A 19,262-nucleotide genomic window follows, 5' to 3' on the forward strand; every position below is an offset into this window, starting at 1 on the left:
CGACCCATGAGCCAGGCGGATGGGAGGATCTCTAAACTCAGTTCGCTAAGGCCAAAGGGATTGGGCCTACCTTCCGCCTTTCGCAACATCGTGCTGAAGCACGTCATCCGTGACTTTGGAGTGAAGACCTTAGGGTGCTGTCTGCTACGAGTTCAACGAGATCCTGGCCAATGATAGATGCATGAGAGCATAGCATTGGGATTGAGAAAGCTGTGGACTATGTCGGTTTGCAAAGAGACGAGCATCACAACGTCACATTAATGGTGAAACCACCAGCAGCCCTACCAAAACCAACAGCAGAGAGCCCAGTTTGCAGTACTCATATACACATCTGAGCCATGGGCTCTGTCCACGAACGCACGAGAAGCCCTCTTAGTTGCCTCCTGGAAGAAGTTACTCAGATTGAGCTTTATTTCCGTACTTGTGGTGGGACTATGGGGACTAACCGTTAGAGAGGTATACGAGCTGTACGACGACCTTACTGTCGTGCGTGTAGAGCGGATAACTACGGAACTACGGACTACGGATACGGACGAGCCACTACTCTTTATTTAGTTATTTTCATGGAGAAAAATGGGAGAAAAAATGAAAAACAAGACCGTCAAAATTTGGTTTCAAAAGGCTGGCCTTATCTCTTCACTCCTTTCCATTTCTCTATTGCTGTAAACATTCACTATGTGTAGATTCAACTGCTTCAACAATTTTCCGACCGTCAATCGTTCGTTTGTGTTCAATCATACTGAACGATTGCTGACTATGGGGCCTTTGAGAACGATTTGACTCGAGAGTCTGAGGTATTTGATAAGGTCCACAAAAGACGCCGGAAGAAAAGTGAAACCTTCGCGTAATCGACAGACACACATCGCTTTGGTTAGACAGGGTTGAGATAGGGAGAGATTTCTACGAGATCACGAAACTATCGTGCCATCATTTTATTCATCTTTCTCTCGCTCTCGCTTTGTCGTTCTTCCTGCTATTCTGCTGTCAGTTTGCTTTTCTAAAACGATCTTTTATCGGCCGAACTTTTGCTGCTGAACTATAGAACCAAGGTTCAGCGCTAGCTGAGTCCTGTTGTCTGTGTGCCCCTTAGTGGCCCCGTTACGGCTCGTGTTTATAGGTTAGATGTCAATTCGGCACCGACCATTGGCCCGGCACCCGAATGTGTATGAGGAGTATGGAGAACGGCGCACAACACAACACAGCCACAGAACTGCCAGAACGGGGTCCAAAACGCGCGGGTCAAGAACTGTCGATGCCATAGGTGTCGGGATGTCGGTGTCGGCATCGGAATCCTATTGAGGCATTCGGCATATTACAGCAGCTTTTTCGGTGTCGAAAGTGTGATGCCCAAGGGCTCGAACTGCGTGTAGGCCGTCGCGCTCTTGCCACAGGAACGCTGGACTGGACGCTGGTGGTGGACGGAGCCAATCTGCATTCGGGAAGCAAGAGAGAGAGAGAGAGATAACTTCGGACCTCGGGTATCACACACATATTTCTGGCTCTGAACTTGCAGCTGACGCATTGATTGGGTGTGTTAGAGATAACCTACTGCTCCAACTGGACGGGCCCCTTTTTGGTGGCCTCGACTGTGCCGGTGCCGTGTGAGATGATCGCCGTGGCGTGTTTGGGTACTCTCCCGATGCGCGGGGGTAACCTTTACTCACGGACGATCACCGTGACAAGTGTGTTCGTTCGGAAGATAATCGATCCGACTGCGTCCGCGTGTGCGACCGCGTGTGTGTTGACGATCAACGTATTGTCGGAGTGTGTGGCTGTGTGCGTGCATGTGTATGTGCGTCGGGTTTGTTTACTCCGACAGGCCGTTAGGCGGTAACCGGAAAACTGGTTCTCTTCCAGAGAACTTCCACTAGACCCCCGGCTAAGTAGCGGATATTTTCTTTTTCAATTACACAAGGTTTTCCCATTGGTGTGAAAGTCTTGTAAAAAAACATCAGCCAGTTGTTGTCCGGATCTGAGAGTCCGGTGCAGGCACAGCTCAACGGAAGGGTGCTGTGGCGTGGCGAGGTTAGTTCGCAAACAAATCAACAAATAATCGAACGAGGTAGCCATCGAAGCATCACACCATTTGCCATCGGTCTTGACCGCCATTGAATTCGCGCGTCTGTTTTCGTTTCAACGACATTTGTCAAACCAAATGTCATCAGTGACGCGGCCGTTATCGTGAAGACACTAAATATGGCCGCCGACGGGAGCTACTAGCACTGCCCTGCTGTGCCCCGAGAAGAGAGCACCAAGTATTCGCATTATCGCATTGGTTCGCACTTCCCGCAGGGTTTTGTCCTCAACGGCCCCCCGTTTCCGGATCCGGATTTTCTAATTTATTTAATATTTAAATTAATTTAAAAATTTAAATTTTAAGATCTACAGCGAGTTCTGCCGGCAGCAGCTCTCGCCTAAGGCTGATTATACGAAAGCACAAAATGCCAACACGACCGGCCCAGCCGACCGATTTGTACGCTTGATGGCTCACGGTTGGCCAGAGTGTGATCCTAGGTTATGCAATGCATGTCAGTAAATCCGCCAGTAGCAGTGGTTTAAGCTGTCTGTCTGTTTTGTTTAAACGATTTATCGATCCCTCCGAGAGGCCCCTTCCATACTGTTACTGATCGAGCTGCTCGTTGCTTTTTCTTTCCAGTGGCGAAGTAGCGGACAGCTAGAGACGGCACGAAACTGAGCGATAAAGAGAGGCTCGCACGAAAGAGAGAGGCTCGCACGAAAGAGAGAGGCTGAATCGGATTATAGCCGGCTTCGACGAAACTGACCTAACAGCGACACACACACACACACAGACACCTGAAGCAGCACCGGGTCCGGGCAGAGATGGATCACGCGGTGCACGCGGCCCGTGGCCGGCCGTGGAACAAGCTGCGGTTCGAGAACAACGAGCTCGAGAGCCTGTACCAGCGGTACACGCTCAAACTGCAGCGCTTCTCCGTGACCGGCGTCGTCGCCCTGGTGGTGATCCTGTGCGGTGTGATGGGCGGTCTCAGTCTCGGTTACAACCAGGCTCCCACGCTACACGTAAGCCGGAAGATCGTACAAGCTGCCAGGCAGCCAGCCAGCCCAACTCTGACTGAATACTAACCTTTCCCGTTTTTTCTTTCCCGAATGCGTGTCACCGACGCCCTTCAGAACGTGTTCAACACGTTCATGTGCTTGCTGTTCACGATCGTGCTGGGGTTGCTGCAGTTTCGGCTGATACGGGACTCGCGCCTACCGTACCTGTGCTACGGGATCCTGTTCTTTACCGCCGCGTTCTGCTTCATCTCGATGCCGACGGTCGGCATCGTGTTTCCGGTCGACACGCGCGAGGTGATGGCCGAGGGCGTGTGGCAGATCGTGTTCGTGATCTTCCTCGCGTACGCCATGATGCCGCTGCAGATCTGGGAGGCGGCCCTGTTCGGGCTGATCCTGCCGTCGATCCACGTCGGGCTCACCGGGTACAACATCTACATCGGCAACTTCCAGTACCTTGCGTACCAGCAGGTAGGCCGTAACGTGACATTGCGCGCCTTTGAGCGATGAACCTACTAACGCCTTACGCTTCGGTTTTAGCTGGCGGCCAACATCGTTATCTTCGTTGGCGTGAACGTGGCCGGCTTCGTGGTGAACGTGATGATGGAACGGGCCCAGCGGCGTGCCTTCCTCGATACGCGCAACTGCATCGCCGCCCGCCTCGAGATGGAGGACGAGAACGAGAAGCTGGAGCGCCTGCTGCTGTCGGTGCTGCCGCAGCACGTCGCGATGGAGATGAAAAATGACATCCTGTCGCCGGTCGAGGGCCAGTTTCACAAGATCTACATCCAGAAGCACGAGAACGTGAGCATCCTGTTCGCCGACATCGTCGGCTTCACGGTGCTGGCGTCGCAGTGCAGCGCCCAGGAGCTGGTGCGGCTGCTGAACGAGCTGTTCGGGCGGTTCGACCAGCTGGCGCACGATAACCACTGTCTGCGCATCAAAATCCTCGGCGACTGCTACTACTGCGTGTCGGGCATCCCGGACCCGCGGGCCGATCACGCGCGCTGCGCCGTCGAGATGGGCCTGGACATGATCGACGCGATCGCGTCGGTCGTCGAGCAGACGGACGTGTTCCTGAACATGCGCGTCGGCATCCACTCGGGGCGCGTGCTCTGCGGGGTGCTGGGGCTGCGCAAGTGGCAGTTCGACGTTTGGTCGAACGACGTAACGCTCGCGAACCACATGGAGAGCGGCGGCGAGCCGGGCCGGGTCCACGTGACACGCGCCACCCTCGACGCGCTCGGCGGCGAGTACGAGGTGGAGGCGGGCTACGGCGACACCCGGGACGCGTACTTGCGCGACAACCAGATCGACACGTACTTCATCGTCCCACCGGCGCACCGACGGAAGGTAGGCGGACGGTCGAGCATTGTTCGCTTTTGCTCCGATCTCCGTGTCCGTGTTTGATCCGTGTCCGTGTAGCTTCTTCTTCCTTTCGCCTTTCCGTCGCTTTTTCTTTTGTAGCCTCTGATGCTCAACACGCTCGGTGTCCGCTCGGCACTGGGGGCAGCCAACCGACGCAAGCTGTCGTTCCGGAACGTCTCGAACGTGGTGGTGCAGCTCCTGCACACAATCAAATACTCGGTACCGGTGCCCTTCTCGCACATGGCCACCGGCGGTGGCGGTGGATCGCCGTATCCCAGCACCAGCGCAGGGGCCGTCGGCGGTGGCCCAGGATGCAGTGGCGCGGGGGGCGCCGGTGCCACCAGTAGCTCCAACGGCGCCGGCGGTGGATTGTTTTTGGACAAAAACGCCCGAAAGGTAATTGCCGAGATCGGCCGCTGTCTTGATACCGCCTCCTGTGCTTCGCGAAAGGCATCCAACGAAAGCGGGGTGGGGTGTGTGGGGAGATCAAGCCGGTCTGTGTTTGTCTTGTCTAGTAGAAAAGGGCGAGGGGGCGGCGCGGGCCAAGAGGAGACAGGCTCATGGTACCTCGACCCGGCTCGGTAATAGAACTATCCTCGTGTGTGTGTGTGTGTGTGTGTGTGTTGTATGTCACTGTTGTACATGTGGTGTGTTCGGTTCCGTACCTTTGTTGTCTTTCGATGTAACGGTCTCCAGGACCTCTTCAATGTTATACGCCTGCTTCGAGGGGCGTATCGGTGGCCCCCCAGCGAATGTGTGATTCGTGCCTAAAACCGAATGCACTACTCCACATGTTTGGTGCGACGTTAGCGATAAGCGTTTAGTGCTTCGGTTTTGTTTTTCACATTACACGCCCTGCTGCTACTCCCAACGGCTGTACATACTGTATTTAGTTTATTGGTTTTCTTTTCTCTTTTTTTAATTTTAGGATCCGGTAGGCTCGGGTTTTCGGCCCTCCCCATTTCTCTCTCTCTCTTTCTCTCTCTCTCTCTCTCTCTCTTCCATTCCCACATTTTGCACCCAATCGTATACAGCAGGTTCCTTGAAACAAACAAGCTGGCGTCTGCCAAAAGTTCGGAAAATCCTTCGCCTTCCATTCATTTTGATCATGCCCCGCGACGTCATTCACCGTTAGCCACTGTGTGTTTGCGCTGTCATGTTTGCTTAGTCCAGCCACTAGTCATGCTAGAGACATGCCAGAGCGTGCTTCGCAAGGTAGACTCACTTGGAGATCACTTGTTACATGTAGCCATTAGGTTCACCGTTCGTCTTCTCCCATTTAGACAAACAATTCGGTAAATTGGCAAACAAACTACTAGTGTCTCTGCAAATCTCATTCACTCTCGCCATTACTACTTTCATCGCCTGCAATCTATTGGTACTAGGTTTGCTAGGATTGATACACTAGTGTGTTGGAAAAGAAGGATCCAAATCTAAACGTTGCTCAGTTGCTCCTGACCTACCCATACGCCCCATTCATGCTTTGGAAGTGTTCGTAACGGTGCATCGCGGAAGGTTTCGCATTGACCGTTGCCGACCAAACATTTCTCCATCTCCACTAAAGCACAGACCAGCAACACGAATCGGTTGCCTATCTATAATTTCTTCTCTTCAAATCGCTCTTTTACGATGTTTAGTAATTCGTGGTCCTAAGAGTATAAATATGACAACTAAAAACCATTTTGATTTAAACTCTACAGAGCTTCGTTTCGTTGCCATAGGTGAATTTGAGTGGTGCGAAACAAAGTTTGTTTGATGTTTTCGAAATAGATTTTTTCGGGTTTTCACCTCTATTTCCTTCGTTCTGCTCAGTGTTGAAGCAACTAGAGCTGTAATTCAGTTATTTATGAGCACTGATGTGCGCGGAGGAATGTGCTGAGGAACGCGAACGAGGAATTCATAAGACATTAATCTCAGCTTCGTAAGGTGGCAAAACTCTCTGCTAGCCATTCGACGCAGTCGTAGCTCAGGCACAAGACACCAATAGTCATACAGTGCCTCGAGGATTATGATGTTCAAGTTTTGTCCTCGCAATTCATAAAATCTTTGCTTTAAATCTGAGATGAACGGACCGGTCCGTATTTATAAATCTGTTTTTACATGTTGAAATCAAACTTTGTTTCGGTAGCCAAAACAAACTAGTTCCGTCACTAATGCTGGTCTGTGATTTTGTGGAATCAAGCAAGATCAATCAAGCATTTCAGTAACGATCGACACGATTGCTGTCGCCCATCGTCTCCTACCCTCTTCCATTCGGTGTCCCCACGTAGGTGTTACACTTGCAGCGCATCTTACACGCCAGTCCGTATCCGGTTGCTGGCCAATCCAAGCCTGCTGGTGCCGGGCTCACCGGAGTTAGCGATTCGTCGTGCGAGTTGGAGACGGGCACGTCAAAAGTGAGGACGCTACTATCTATTTCTTCTTCTACTTTCGCTAGTTAGTGCCAAACGAGTAGAGAACGTCTTTTGTTCAATTTGTTTTTTTTATCTTTTCTTCTTAACTCTCTCTCTCTCTCTGTCTCTCCTGCTGTTGTTGAGTTTAACTCATTTGTTACCGGTTCTCATCTTGAGTTTTCTTCCTCGTTTGATTCACCCTTGCTTTAACCCCAACAACCGGACACCCGCGCTGCCGGAGGCTTTGACAAAACTGACCACTATTGGGCCCCTGGTTGATTGGATGGACTTTCTGTTTTCAAAATGAATATAAAAAAGCGTACCTCACAGCCCCGAACTGCCGGCTGGGACGGGGTCACCGGTTCTGCATTGGGTCCAGTTCTGTTGGAGCTAGCAGCGCATCCTTTCGACGAACATTTCTGTGCTGTGGCTTGGTGTTTCTTCGTATGTTTTTCCTTCTGTTGTCCCATTTCAGTGCGTGTATCGGTGTACCAGTACTAAAAATCAGCTGTGGGCAAAAACTAACGGGAATTGGTTTATAACTAAGTTTTTGTTTTTAAGTCACATTGTCCTAAATCAGGCGTATCGAGTTTGTGGTGCTTCTTCGTGAATCAAGTCTCTCCACAAATGTGGTCTGTTTTGATGATGCACAGCATTTGACGTAAACGCATTTCTTTGTTGACGATTGGAAGACCGGTTGGAAGGAATTCATAATGCACCACGCCCTTCACTTACCGAAGATAACCGATTTCCGCTTGTTTTTTGCCCACAGTAGTACATTTCGCTTTTCGATATATATTTTGTGTTCATTTTCTACTCGAGCGTTCATCTGTCGTGGTGGACCGTTTTGTTTCCTTCTTTCTTTCCCTCCCCCCGACATCTGCTTATTCTGTATGTTTTCTGTTTGTGGTTTTGCTTGTACTTTTGACTCTCATTTGGTCGCAAGTTTCGGTCGGCCCGTGTTTCCACGGATGCCCGAACCGAAGATCATTAGATCAGCGCGCGCGCACTTAACAACATCATGTTTTGTTTGGCGTGGTGTGTAACCGAATGGATGCGCCATCAACTTTTCACCCGTTGCTCTTCCTCGCCATTTCCCGAAGCGGGTGGAGCTCTAAAACATGTAACAGTTTAAGCGCAGTTTTTGGTGCTGTTGGTGCTAATAATTGGTCGCACTCATGTCGCTAATCGTGCCCGCGCTTGCCACAGCAATCTTGCCGTCGCATCATTGTAGGTTGTAGTGTTAGTGTTCTGGTTTGGTGTAGTCGGGTTTCGGGTCTTGTAAGCCTAGTCAATGTGTCCTGTGCAATGCATCTAGCTTCTACGCAACGAGAGAAGCGTGCTAAAGGTAAGGGTCTTGGTGCGCACACTTGTGGTGCCGAGTTCCATCCACCATCTTTGCATTGGACCTGATGAAAAAAAAAACCGGAGGGAACAAGGCACTGGAGCTTCAATACGCACGCTGTGCTGCTGTACCGTGACTACTAAACATCCACTCGAAAAAGGTTGCGCGCCCCATCCCCCGCGGTACTGAGAGCATGTTCTTTTGCACGGCCTTTTTCAGAGTAACCTTTTTGGATACCCCTTCTCTCCACCTGTGGGGGGCTGGTTCTGTGGAGTGCACTTTCCAGCGCTGTCTGGTACCTGTTGACGATGTCTCTAATCTATCTGGTTGGTTTTGTTCTCTTTTGCGGGACACGACGGTGTTCCTCGAACACATCTTCTCGCTTCTCGCGCGTGACGACGATGACACACACACCCACCCGCAGAACAAGGTGACGGATAAGTTTAAACGGCCGTTCAAGAAGCGTCACTCGAGCGTTTACCATCAGCCCACGAATCGCGTCAACAAGTTCCTGTCGCAGGCGATCGAGGCGCGCAGTGTCGATCGGGAAAAGTCCGTGCACGTGAAGCGCATCTCGCTGCAGTTCCGCGAAAAGGAGAAGGAACGCCAGTACCATCAGGATTTTGATCTCGGCTTTACGACCGCGATGGGCTGCAGCTTGCTGTTGCTCATTCTGAGCGCCGGCTTGCAGGTGAGAGGCGCGCATTCTTCGCACTTCAATCACGGACTGACTGACTGACTAACCTGCTCTGTTCTCCCCGTTCTTCAGATATCGGCGCTGCCACGGACGCTCATCCTGTTGCTGCTCTTCTTGACCGCGTTCGTGTGGATTAGCGCCATCTTGATGTTGCTGCTGGCGGTGCGGCTGAAGTGGATCTTTTGGGACTTGTCGCAGAGCTTTTCGCTTCGGCTGGCCATCACCATCTTCACGATAGTGCTACTCTACTCGGTCGGCCAAGTGAACGTGGTAAGAACGACGAAGGAGACGCGGGCGATGGCAGCGCGGTATCTGATTTTCTATCCCGTATCCCGCCCCCGTTCTAGTTCACCTGTTTGTCAGATCACCCGTGCACAACGAACTTCACCACCAAAAGCGTACACGTGGAATCGACGGGCGCGGCCGACGACTTGTTGTTGAGGTCGGCTGACCCCGGTTCCCCCGTTGGCGACCAGGGCGCGTGGTCCAGCCAGCCACTGAACAACTACAGCCACCGGAAGTGTGCTCTCCCGCAGTACATCGCACTGTCCGCTGCCTACTCCTTTCTGACGGTTTCCATCTTCCTACGGTACGTACGGTGCACTCGAGTTCCCTGCCATACTGTCGTCCTTCCTTGTCACGTGGTGCGCTCTCTTCTTTTTGCAGGCTTCCCATTTTGATCAAAACGGTGCTGGTCACACTGATGGGCCTGGTCTACTGTCTGTTCATCGAACTATCGCACGCTAACATTTTCGACTGCTACGACCAGCGCGTGGAGTCCGCAATCCCGCTGCACACGATCTCGGTGGCGCGCATTTTGATCTTCATGATCGCGATCCTGGCGCACGGGCGGCAGGTCGAGTGGACGGCCCGGCTCGACTTCCTGTGGCAGCTGCAGGCGTCGCAGGAGAAGAAGGAAATGTCGGTGCTGCAACAGTCCAACCGGCGCATCCTGTACAACCTCCTACCGTCGCACGTGGCCGCCCACTTTCTCGACAACCAGTTTACGCGCAGTAACATGGTAAGCGGCGGGGGTTTCAGTTTGTGGGGCATTCTCTAAGAACGACTCCCCATGACTCTACTCTCTTGTCGTAGGCTACGATGCGGCAGGATCTGTATCACCAGAGCTACAGCAAGGTGGGCGTTATCTTCTGCAGTGTGCCAAACTTTCACGAATTCTACACCGAGCTCGACGGCTCGAACCAGGGTGTGGAGTGTTTGCGCCTGCTGAACGAGATCATTGCCGACTTCGACGAGCTACTGTGCGAGGAGCGCTTCCTGGCGATCGATAAAATCAAAACCGTCGGCAGCACGTACATGGCGGCCGTCGGGCTAATACCGGACTACAAGATGCTACCGACCGAGCCCGGCTCGACGCGCAAGCTGATGATGGCGCTGGTCGACTTCGTGAAGGCGATGCGCGTCACGCTCAAGAACATCAACGAGAACTCGTACAACAACTTTATGCTGCGCGTCGGCGTCAACATTGGCCCGGTGGTGGCCGGTGTGATAGGGGCGCGCAAGCCACAGTACGACATCTGGGGCAACACGGTGAACGTGGCGTCGCGCATGGACTCAACCGGGATACCGGGCTACACGCAGGTCACCCAGGAGGTGGTCGACAGTCTGCAGGGATCGCACTTCGAGTTCCGCTGCCGCGGGCAGATCAAGGTGAAGGGCAAAGGTGACATGGTGACGTATTTTCTGTGCGAGCAGAACGAGCACCTATTCGGTGGGCAGCTGGCGGTGACCGGTGGCCCGGGAAGTGCCAACGGGCCAACGGTTGGCTCAGCCGGGACCTCTATACCCGGAGCAGGTGGATTGCCAGTCGGGGGAGGTGCGGCTGGCAGCGCGGGCTCTGCTGCCACGGGGCAGCTTATGCTGATGGGAGCGATGAACGGTGGTACGGCCGGTTCGCTGGCAAGAGAACGTTCCGTAGGCACGTCCTCGGTTCAGCATCATTATACGGGCGAAACGGTACACCACGTGGTACACCACCACCTACATAACAGTGCAGCGTCAGGAGCGGCGGCGGCGGCGGCGACGGCGACCAGTTCGCAACCCAATCTTCCGCCCGGGCTACTGCAGTCGCAGAGCTACTATCTCAAGCAACGCACCACCGCCACCACCACCACCGATCAAGAGTCGACCTTGGGCAGTGGTGGAAGCAAGGCGGGAGGTAAATGGCAACACGCGCACGATGGTGGTAGTTACAGCAGCAGCAAAAAGGAGAGCTACAACTTTCTCGAAAGTCCCAACCTGCTGCATCATCAGCAGCAACAGCAACAGCTTCACCAGATGCAGCAACTGCAGCAAGCGCAAGCGGCTCAGGCGGCGGCCAAGCATCTCTTCCACTACCAGCAACCTCAGGAGCAGCAACAACAGCAACCACAACAACAGCAGCAACAACAACACCATCATTTTAACCACTCTAAAGGTGCTTACAAGCAGCATAACAACATCCACAGTGACCTTATTAGTGCTTCTGGTGGCGCTTTCGTCGGCAATGGCCACTACGCCACGCGTGGCAACGAAAATGGTGCCCATCACCATCGTCACCATCGACAGCAGCAGCCGCAGCCGCCACCGCCGCCGCAGTACCGCCAGCCACAGACACAACCCGGCGGCGGTGGGCAGGGTATGCCTCTTCCTGCGAGCTACAACAGTAGGGAGAACTTTAACATCATCGAAAACCCGAACGTCACCGATCTGGATGAGAATGGTTTCAGCAACCGCCAACAGCATCAGCAGCAGCAGCAGCAGCAGCAGCTACTGCAGAGAGATTATACAAACAATGGGCACAAGGGCAGAAATCATCATCAGCAGCAGCACCCGCACCCGCACGCCGGTATTAGCCACAATTCCAGCAACCGGGGAGCGTACGTTAGTGCAGCGGAAAACGAACCACTGCTCGGCGGAACGGTCGGCGGGGGCAACGTAGTTGGGAACGCGATCATCAAGCCGATCCAGCAGATTCAACAGATTCCCAAGTACGAACCGCCACGCTACGCGACCGGCTTGTCCGCCTTTCCGCACGCCATCAGTGGCGGGTGCTACGGTGCCGGTGCCGGTGGTTACGGCATCGTATCATCGCAGCGCGGTGCAGCGCCACAGACCGCCACACCGCCACCGCAGTCGTCGGCAGTACGTCACCAGTCGCAGCAGCAGGGGCAACAGTATCAGCAACATCCACAGTATCCACAGGCCCCCCACCATCAGCATCAGCAGCACCAACGACAGGTGGCGGCGGCCGCGCTGCTCAAACAGTACATCAAGCCGCTACCGAAGCTGCCGGCCGAGTTTGACGAGGGTCGCGAAATGTCATCAACCGATGATCTCAGCTCGCGGCCCCACTCGCCCTCAGTCAGCTCGTCCGACGAGAGCTACTCGAAGACCACCGAGGAGGGGGAAGAATTCGACGGCGACGGTCCGCTGTCGCCCGTGCTGGGTGGACCGAACGTGACCGCGCAACCGAACGCGAACGTGCACAACCCGCTCCAGTTTCTGTACCCGTGCGACATCCAGGTCGATCCAACGCAAGCGTTGGAGCCCAAGCTGAGCCCGGTCGAGCTCGGCAACCTGCACGACTTTGAGCTTGCCAGCACGACGGCCGAAACGAAGTCCTCGTCGGTGCAAAATCGAGGCGAATCGTGCAACAGTTTCGAGTACCACGTGAAGGGTGCGCCACCGGTGCCGGCTGGTGTGATCGGTGGTCCCGGGGGACCGGTGCCTTCTACCGGTGCCTTCCCAAAGTCTCCGTTCGAGCGCGAACTACAACGGCGCATGAACGAATCGCAGTCACGTCCGATGCTGGCGCCCACGTCGATTGGCGGCGATGGGGGTTCGTCGTCAGCAGCCGTGCTAACAACCGCCGCCGTCGCATCATCCACCTCCGCCAACAATGCATCGCCTTGGGATGTGTATCAGTCGCGCAGCTTGGAACGGCTGTCTTCCGCGAGCAGCCACAGCCACGGTGGAAGCGGTAGTGGCGAGCCTCAGGACGAACCGCTCGATCGCAAGAAGCACGTCAACAGCATCCTCATCGCCAAGCACCCGGGAACACTGGAGGCGATTAAGGAGGCGACGCGCAACAAAAACCCATCGGAATCGAGTCATATGTAAGTGGAACGGGTGGGGAGGGGAGTCGGTATCGAGGAGAATATTTTATGTGTTCGCTTTACTTCCGCAGGCAAACTTCCGACACGGAATCGTGTGAAGTGTTGCACGACTACGAACTGAACGGCATCGAGCGGTTGGCTGAGTTGCAGTCCCGATTGCAGCTGGATCCGTACCACCTCCCTCAACCACTGTCATCACAGCAGCAGCAGCAGCAGCACCATCACCATCACCATCCACTGTCACAACCGCTGCACCAGCGCCATCTCAACGAGTACAATAACAAGTCGAACGAAAGATCGTCCAGCCTGGAGGCGACGGGCGATGATACCGATATGCGGCTGTCGGGCGAAGAGCGAGGCTACGAGGAGGAAGAAGACGACGAAGACGAGGAACTGGGCGGGGAAGAGGATGACGACGAGAGTACGGACGAGAGAGAGTACGACGAAGAGCAGCAGAACGACAGTGGCGAGCGACGGCGGGAGCATCACCGTGGCGCCGTGGTCTCCGGTCGCCCGCGGCCGAACCGGAATGCACGGCGGGCAAGCAGCTCGGACGCGACTGGCGGCGGCGGCGGCCCGGTGGCCGGAGCGTCCACCGCCCGCAACTACATCACGGACGAGCTAAAGTACGGCTCGGGGCACGGGCGCGGGGGCGAGCGGGACAACGGCAGCCAGCACAACAACAGCCACAGCTCGCTCCACAACCACCAGTCGCTGGACTCGAACCCCGTCGAGAGTCAGTCCGAGTGGAGCGATGACGAGTGCCGGGAGGAAGCAGTCGGTAAGTCGGTTGCGGAGCCACTGGCCCTTCGCTTTCCCGGCATTCCCTTTACCCTTGCCCCTTTTTTGCAGGTGGTGCCGAAAGCACCGGCTACATCACCGACGAGCCCGGGCTCGAGAACATTTCGCTGCTCAACGAGACGGGCTTGACGGACGCCGAGGGTGCCCTGTCCGATGTGAACTCACTGTACAATGCGCCCGACGTCGACGATACGTCGATCTCGTCCCGTGCCAGCAGCCGGCTGCTGAGCCTCGACTCGCTCAGCGGTCTGTACGATTGTGAGCTGGACTCGAAGCACGAGATGGCGATCGTGAGCGCGTCGCACAAAATCTCCAGCAAGTTCGGGCCGATTGGGTGAGATCTTCGGGGTGCGGTGCCCTCGGTTGCGACGGACCCTCGGACCGCCGTGCCGCAGGGCTCGGAGCCACCCCAGCCGCCACCGTCGCCACCACCACCACCACGACGACGACCACCAACGCCACCACCGCCAACGCCATCAGCACTGACTTCGCCATGCTCATCAACACCAACCCCGCCGACCCCACCAACTCCTCCACCGTCTCCGGTGCGGCCGGCTCCAATGCGAGCCGGAGCCGGTCACTGGAAAACGGTGGCCGACCGGCCGTAGACCGACCGCCACTGCGGCTCCAGTGTTCCGGTGCGGACAAACGAACCGATTTCGTAGCCTTTTTCTTTTCTATCGGCCAGAAACAAACCCGTTGGTGCATTTGCGGTGGCTACTACTAGCTGTCTCGTTTACCGCGCTCGTCCGACCGCATAAATGACAGCGCCTCAGCAGCGTGTGTGATGATTTGATGATGATTTGCTTTTCTCTACGGTTCGTTACTCTTACGTTTCAAGAACAGCACTGTTTGTGTGCATGTTATAGGTATAAAAGAAATTTCGGTTGCAATTGTTCTGCAAGAACGGAAGGCGGAGATAGAGAAAGAAACAACGATACATTACAAGACGCGCAACAAACGAGTTGAATAAGGCCCAGGCGCGTGTGCAGGAAAACACCAACGAATGGTGCAGAAACACGACGGTGCTGACGTTTTTCCATTACCACGCCAATATGCCTCTGGCTCACCAGCTCACGTATTGTTTGTCGTTCACACAATATCTCGCTTCGGAAGCATAGCTTAAGATCTAGTTTGTAACGTGTTGGGACGTATAAGTGCATTCGCTGAGTAGACCATGAATCCACGATTCAGTTAGTGCTAGGTTTGCTGTTCGTTTGCGCCCTTTTTTCCGTTCCGTGCCATAAGAAGTAATTAGCCCTGGATCTCCGTTTGGTGTGAACCCCCGCCCTGATGTGGTGGGACGATTCTGCCCCTCCGTGTTTTCCCCCATCCGTTCACTAACTTCCGCCAACCGGCCGTTTTGCTTTGGCCGAAACCCGCCGCATGTTCTCGGCAGATGGGATTGGAACGCATTCTTCGGTACCCGCGGTACGTACGTATCTCATATAAGACCCTGTTTTCTACCCTGTTGCACTTCTAGGCGCAATGAAACGGTTCGAGCGTTTTACTGCGCTCGACGTTTTACTGCACATACTGAGCCAGCCGTTCGACTGAGAGGAATAATATATTCAAGACACAGCAGCAGTAAACAGTAATTGTAACCGCGTAAACCCTTAGAATTGTACAATTTGAAACCGAAAGGAAGCTGAGCAAATGATGTGATATAAACGAATCGACCAATCGATCATGAAGCGTCTACGTCATTTTTCAAGTCGAAATGTTGCAAAAAAAAATTTGGAATACGAGCCGAGGACATAATTAGCAGGGAGGAAGAAACGGAATTAAAAGGGTACGGAGGCAGTTGGAAACGCAAAAGAGCAGGGCGACGGGGAGCTAGAGATGGCCGGCGTAGCATTGAGTCCGCTGCTGCTGCTGCTGCTGCTGCAGGATGTCTGGTGCCCTTTGGTGCACGCGCTTACACAGTAAGGACGAGTGGAGTGATGGAGTTGATGTAAAAATTATGCTCCTATTGTTTGTTTTCTACCCCGAAGCAGCCTCCGGTGCTAGGGGCAGTTGCTATTGCAGAAAGTGATTGTGAAACAAAGTCTTTTTGTGGTGGGTTCCAATGCGCCCGAGCAGCCGATTCAAAACGGAGACTTTTCTCTCGTTTCCGGTTATAGTTGCACCAGCGTAAGGCGCTTGTAGGCCGCATCTATGTCTATGGGTAGTTTAAGTAAGTGAATCGTGAACAATGAAGAGTGCATTCCGCGCTGCCTATCGTCGGTGTCGTCTTCCCTGTTGCGTTAAAGTTTTCGCGAAGGAACGGCGAGTGCGCGTTCTTCCGGGTGCATCCGCTCCTGCCGTACCACGCAACCCGAGTGATACTTTGCGAGTTTGTTTTTCGTGTTATCATGCACCTACGCGCACCCCTCTTCGTTAGTGTGGGGCAATACTAGGGGGCATCAATTTGGACACTATTAGTGAGAAGGCATGAAGGACGGAAGGACGGAATTGCCGTAGCAGTGGGCCCATGGGTGCCGCGGTCACGGCAGACACGGCTGCTGCTGGTTGAGTGTGGCTAGAGCAAACGGGTTGGAAGGATTCGTGACGGCTTGTTCGGTTCCTGGAAAAAAAACCGAGAGGTAGCAATGGTTTCGATGCACACGATGCAAGTTCCGGCATGGATGTTGGCAACATCACACGCGTTGGAATAGACAGAGCGTGAAGGTTTGGTCAGATGAGTGTTTGATTTGATAAACTTACAATTACAACTAAAACCAATATGAATCCCCTACATTATGCTACGAAGAATATGTAAGCTTTAAAAAGGATCAACTGATTGATTGATGAAACAAATGATTAGATGGGATAATATCTAACTGTATTGTGTCTTTAACGGCTAAATTATCATACTACGCTAAAGAACGGGCGAATACTCTTGAATATCATTGACATATAGTAGAGCGACGGATGATTGAGGAATACGAAGCAAGATAAAACGCATACAGCTAACGATTATTGATACAACATGAAACAAGAAGATCTATATTTTTGAACTCACATTTGAAATCACTCTTGATATTATTGATACTTGATACCAGACGCTAGCAAGACAGAGCGCGAGAGACAGAGAGTGAGAGGATGGAATTTGGATACTATTTGAAGCGGAGAGTGATATATATTGAGAAAGAGAAGAGAGAGAGGGAGAAATAGAGAGAAAGAAATAGAGGGGTAGAGTGAGAAAGAGAAACCGCGGTGGATGAATGTATAATGAGAAGCAGCGACAACAAACAATGTTCTAGTAAATTGCAATACGAAACAAAAACACATAAAAGCCGTTAAATGCAAAAGCACAATAAGCTCATATAGATATGTGTGTTACTAAACACACCGGCACATATATATACATACATATACAGTGCAGCAACAGAACTGCTAATGGTTCGCTGACCATGCATCTCATTTGATATTGCATCGCCGCCCGTATCAACGACATCAATTCGCTTCACCCCATTTGGCTAGCCACCACCCTGGATCACGCATCCGCTCACACCCTCCTCGCCATCGCCCATCCGTCGCTCATCGCTATCATCAGTACAACTTCTTACTAGGCGTTTTGCAGAAACGGCCACGATTATGTGTGTGTGTGACAAGGAACACCAGCAATGGAAATTCCTACTTTAAGCCCAATGTCAATTTCTCGATGTTCTGTGCGATTGGCCGACGAGCATCCCGAAAGTAGGCGAGGTGTTATTAGCGAGTATCTTCATCTAACTGTCTACTACTTGTGTGAGTTGCCCTCGTGTGCTTGTGCGGAACTGGGTCCGCGGGTAGCCCGACCCCGGGGATAAGCGGTACCCCGGCTCCGGCCCGCTCGACCATAATGCCTAGCGGCAGCATCATGGACATGTGGTACCAAAGTGTAAGCCTGGTGAATTGATATTTACTGCATCCAGTGTGATATGCACAAGTAAACCAAAACTCATTGCTAAATTACTAACACTAAGAAGAAACACAGTAGCGAACGAATCTGTGTAGAGAGGGCTACTACACGCTGCTCTCTACCGAACACTGCAAAAGAACCACTAAACAAAAAAAAGGGGAAAAAACCACTTACGAACAATGCTGTGATAAGTGGGAAGAGAGAGAGAGAGCCAACAGTGCTGAAGCCGGCCGGCACAATTGATGGTATGGTACGAAAGAGGGCGAGGGCTGCCGAGTTAGTGGACCAGTACAGTTCCTGCCTGCCGGGTCCACTACTCTAACCACATAGTTGGCCGCACGGTAGATGCGTATGCCTATACGAAGGTGCGATGAACACACTGTCGAAGAGAAGTCTAATCAAACTCGAGAAAACATTAGTTATTCATGTTAAAATACTACCTATGATCTACGGTAACATGCCAATATGGATAACTAAATGTGCCGGTTAAATTGAGGTTATTACGTTGAAAGGTTTTTGTTTTTTTCTTTAATTCGGTGCGTTGTTGCACATACTTCGACATCTTCATGGCCCCGTTTTCGACTTCCAACATGCCGCTCTCTGCCGCATGGCTAACGGTTAACGGCTAACTCGCCGCGCAACGTTTGATTACACACTAGCTGGTGGTGGGCAGGTGGGCAGGTGAGCAACGGCAGGCAACTTGCCCACCAGCGACCAGAGGAATACACACGTATTTCGTAAGCGGTTTTTTTTATAAAAGCGGCCGCTTTATACTCCACAGAACACGAACATCATTATACACACGTTAAGGAAACAAGAAACTCAAGCTCAGAACTGTGTCGTAAATGAGAAAAATAAACTAACGGTATGTATGTGTAAAAGTGTACATTATCTCTGCTAACAAGCCAACAGGGTTTTTGGATTGTTGTTTTACCTTGCACCGAAACAGTTTGAACGAAACGGGGCTCTTGGGGTGTGATTGGATCATTCGCGAAGCTGCTACTAGTTGCGGTAAACGTTGTTCCAGTAGTAGCGTACCCATTCGTAATGAGGAAACCGTGCGTGCATACCTAACTTAATAAAATGTAGTGATTTCATGTAGCTATGGTTTTTCTGTTGAATTTTTTAATATTGAAACATTTTTGTGCCAAATGCAGATTGTTATTTATTTGACTTGAACGCGTGTATTGCACATAAAATGTTGCATTTAATCAAAACGCATGCAAAGCAAACAAAAACGTTGAAAAAAATCCGTTCCTAAAGCATAATATGTCCGTCTATGCGATTCAAATTCCTCAAATTGACCCTGGTGCCTTTAGTTGAGACGCTCGAGCAGTTCGAGCAGCAGCATGCAAGCGACGTTGCGTGCGAGGTAGCGCTATGCAACATTGCACCGCGTGCGCCTTTGCACGCCTTAGCAACGAGCGGGTGCGAGCAAGAGAGACCGAGAGCGAGAGCGAGACCGAAAACAGAAACCGAGAACGCATAAATGCGAGCGAAATTCGGAAATTTTTGAGAACGTTCGGCCGAGTAAGAGAATGTCCCTTCAAGTGAGAAGAATTTTGCACTGTGCAATTGAGAATTGGAATAATTCGATGCCCTATGATAAAATCTATCT

The 19,262-nt window shown here is 52.6% G+C and overlaps 1 protein-coding gene across 1 annotated transcript; it reads left to right on the forward strand.

Annotated features, from left to right (window-relative positions):
• Positions 1–2,841: 2,841 nt before the first annotated feature.
• On the forward strand, positions 2,842–14,228 carry LOC128268970 (Ca(2+)/calmodulin-responsive adenylate cyclase). The gene is made up of 12 exons (XM_053006331.1): positions 2,842–3,042; positions 3,154–3,507; positions 3,577–4,389; positions 4,504–4,800; positions 8,567–8,833; positions 8,912–9,109; positions 9,187–9,428; positions 9,506–9,860; positions 9,935–10,867; positions 10,928–12,957; positions 13,029–13,738; positions 13,810–14,228. The coding sequence occupies exons 1-12, from the start codon at positions 2,842–2,844 to the stop codon at positions 14,094–14,096; spliced, it is 6,687 nt and encodes a 2,228-aa protein (XP_052862291.1). The 3' UTR covers positions 14,097–14,228.
• The last annotated feature ends 5,034 nt before the right edge of the window (positions 14,229–19,262 follow it).

Source organism: Anopheles cruzii, chromosome X, assembly GCF_943734635.1.
Source record: "Anopheles cruzii chromosome X, idAnoCruzAS_RS32_06, whole genome shotgun sequence".
NCBI lineage: Eukaryota > Metazoa > Arthropoda > Insecta > Diptera > Culicidae > Anopheles > Anopheles cruzii.

Bases quoted from the DNA above. Each gene is read 5' to 3' on its own strand.
- LOC128268970 (XM_053006331.1), top strand. From the start codon at position 2,842: ATGGATCACGCGGTGCACGCGGCCCGTGGCCGGCCGTGGAACAAGCTG. The intron at 9,861-9,934 runs GTAAGCGGCGGG...CTCTTGTCGTAG, and splicing joins AGTTTACGCGCAGTAACATG to GCTACGATGCGGCAGGATCT. The intron at 13,739-13,809 runs GTAAGTCGGTTG...CCTTTTTTGCAG, and splicing joins GTGCCGGGAGGAAGCAGTCG to GTGGTGCCGAAAGCACCGGC.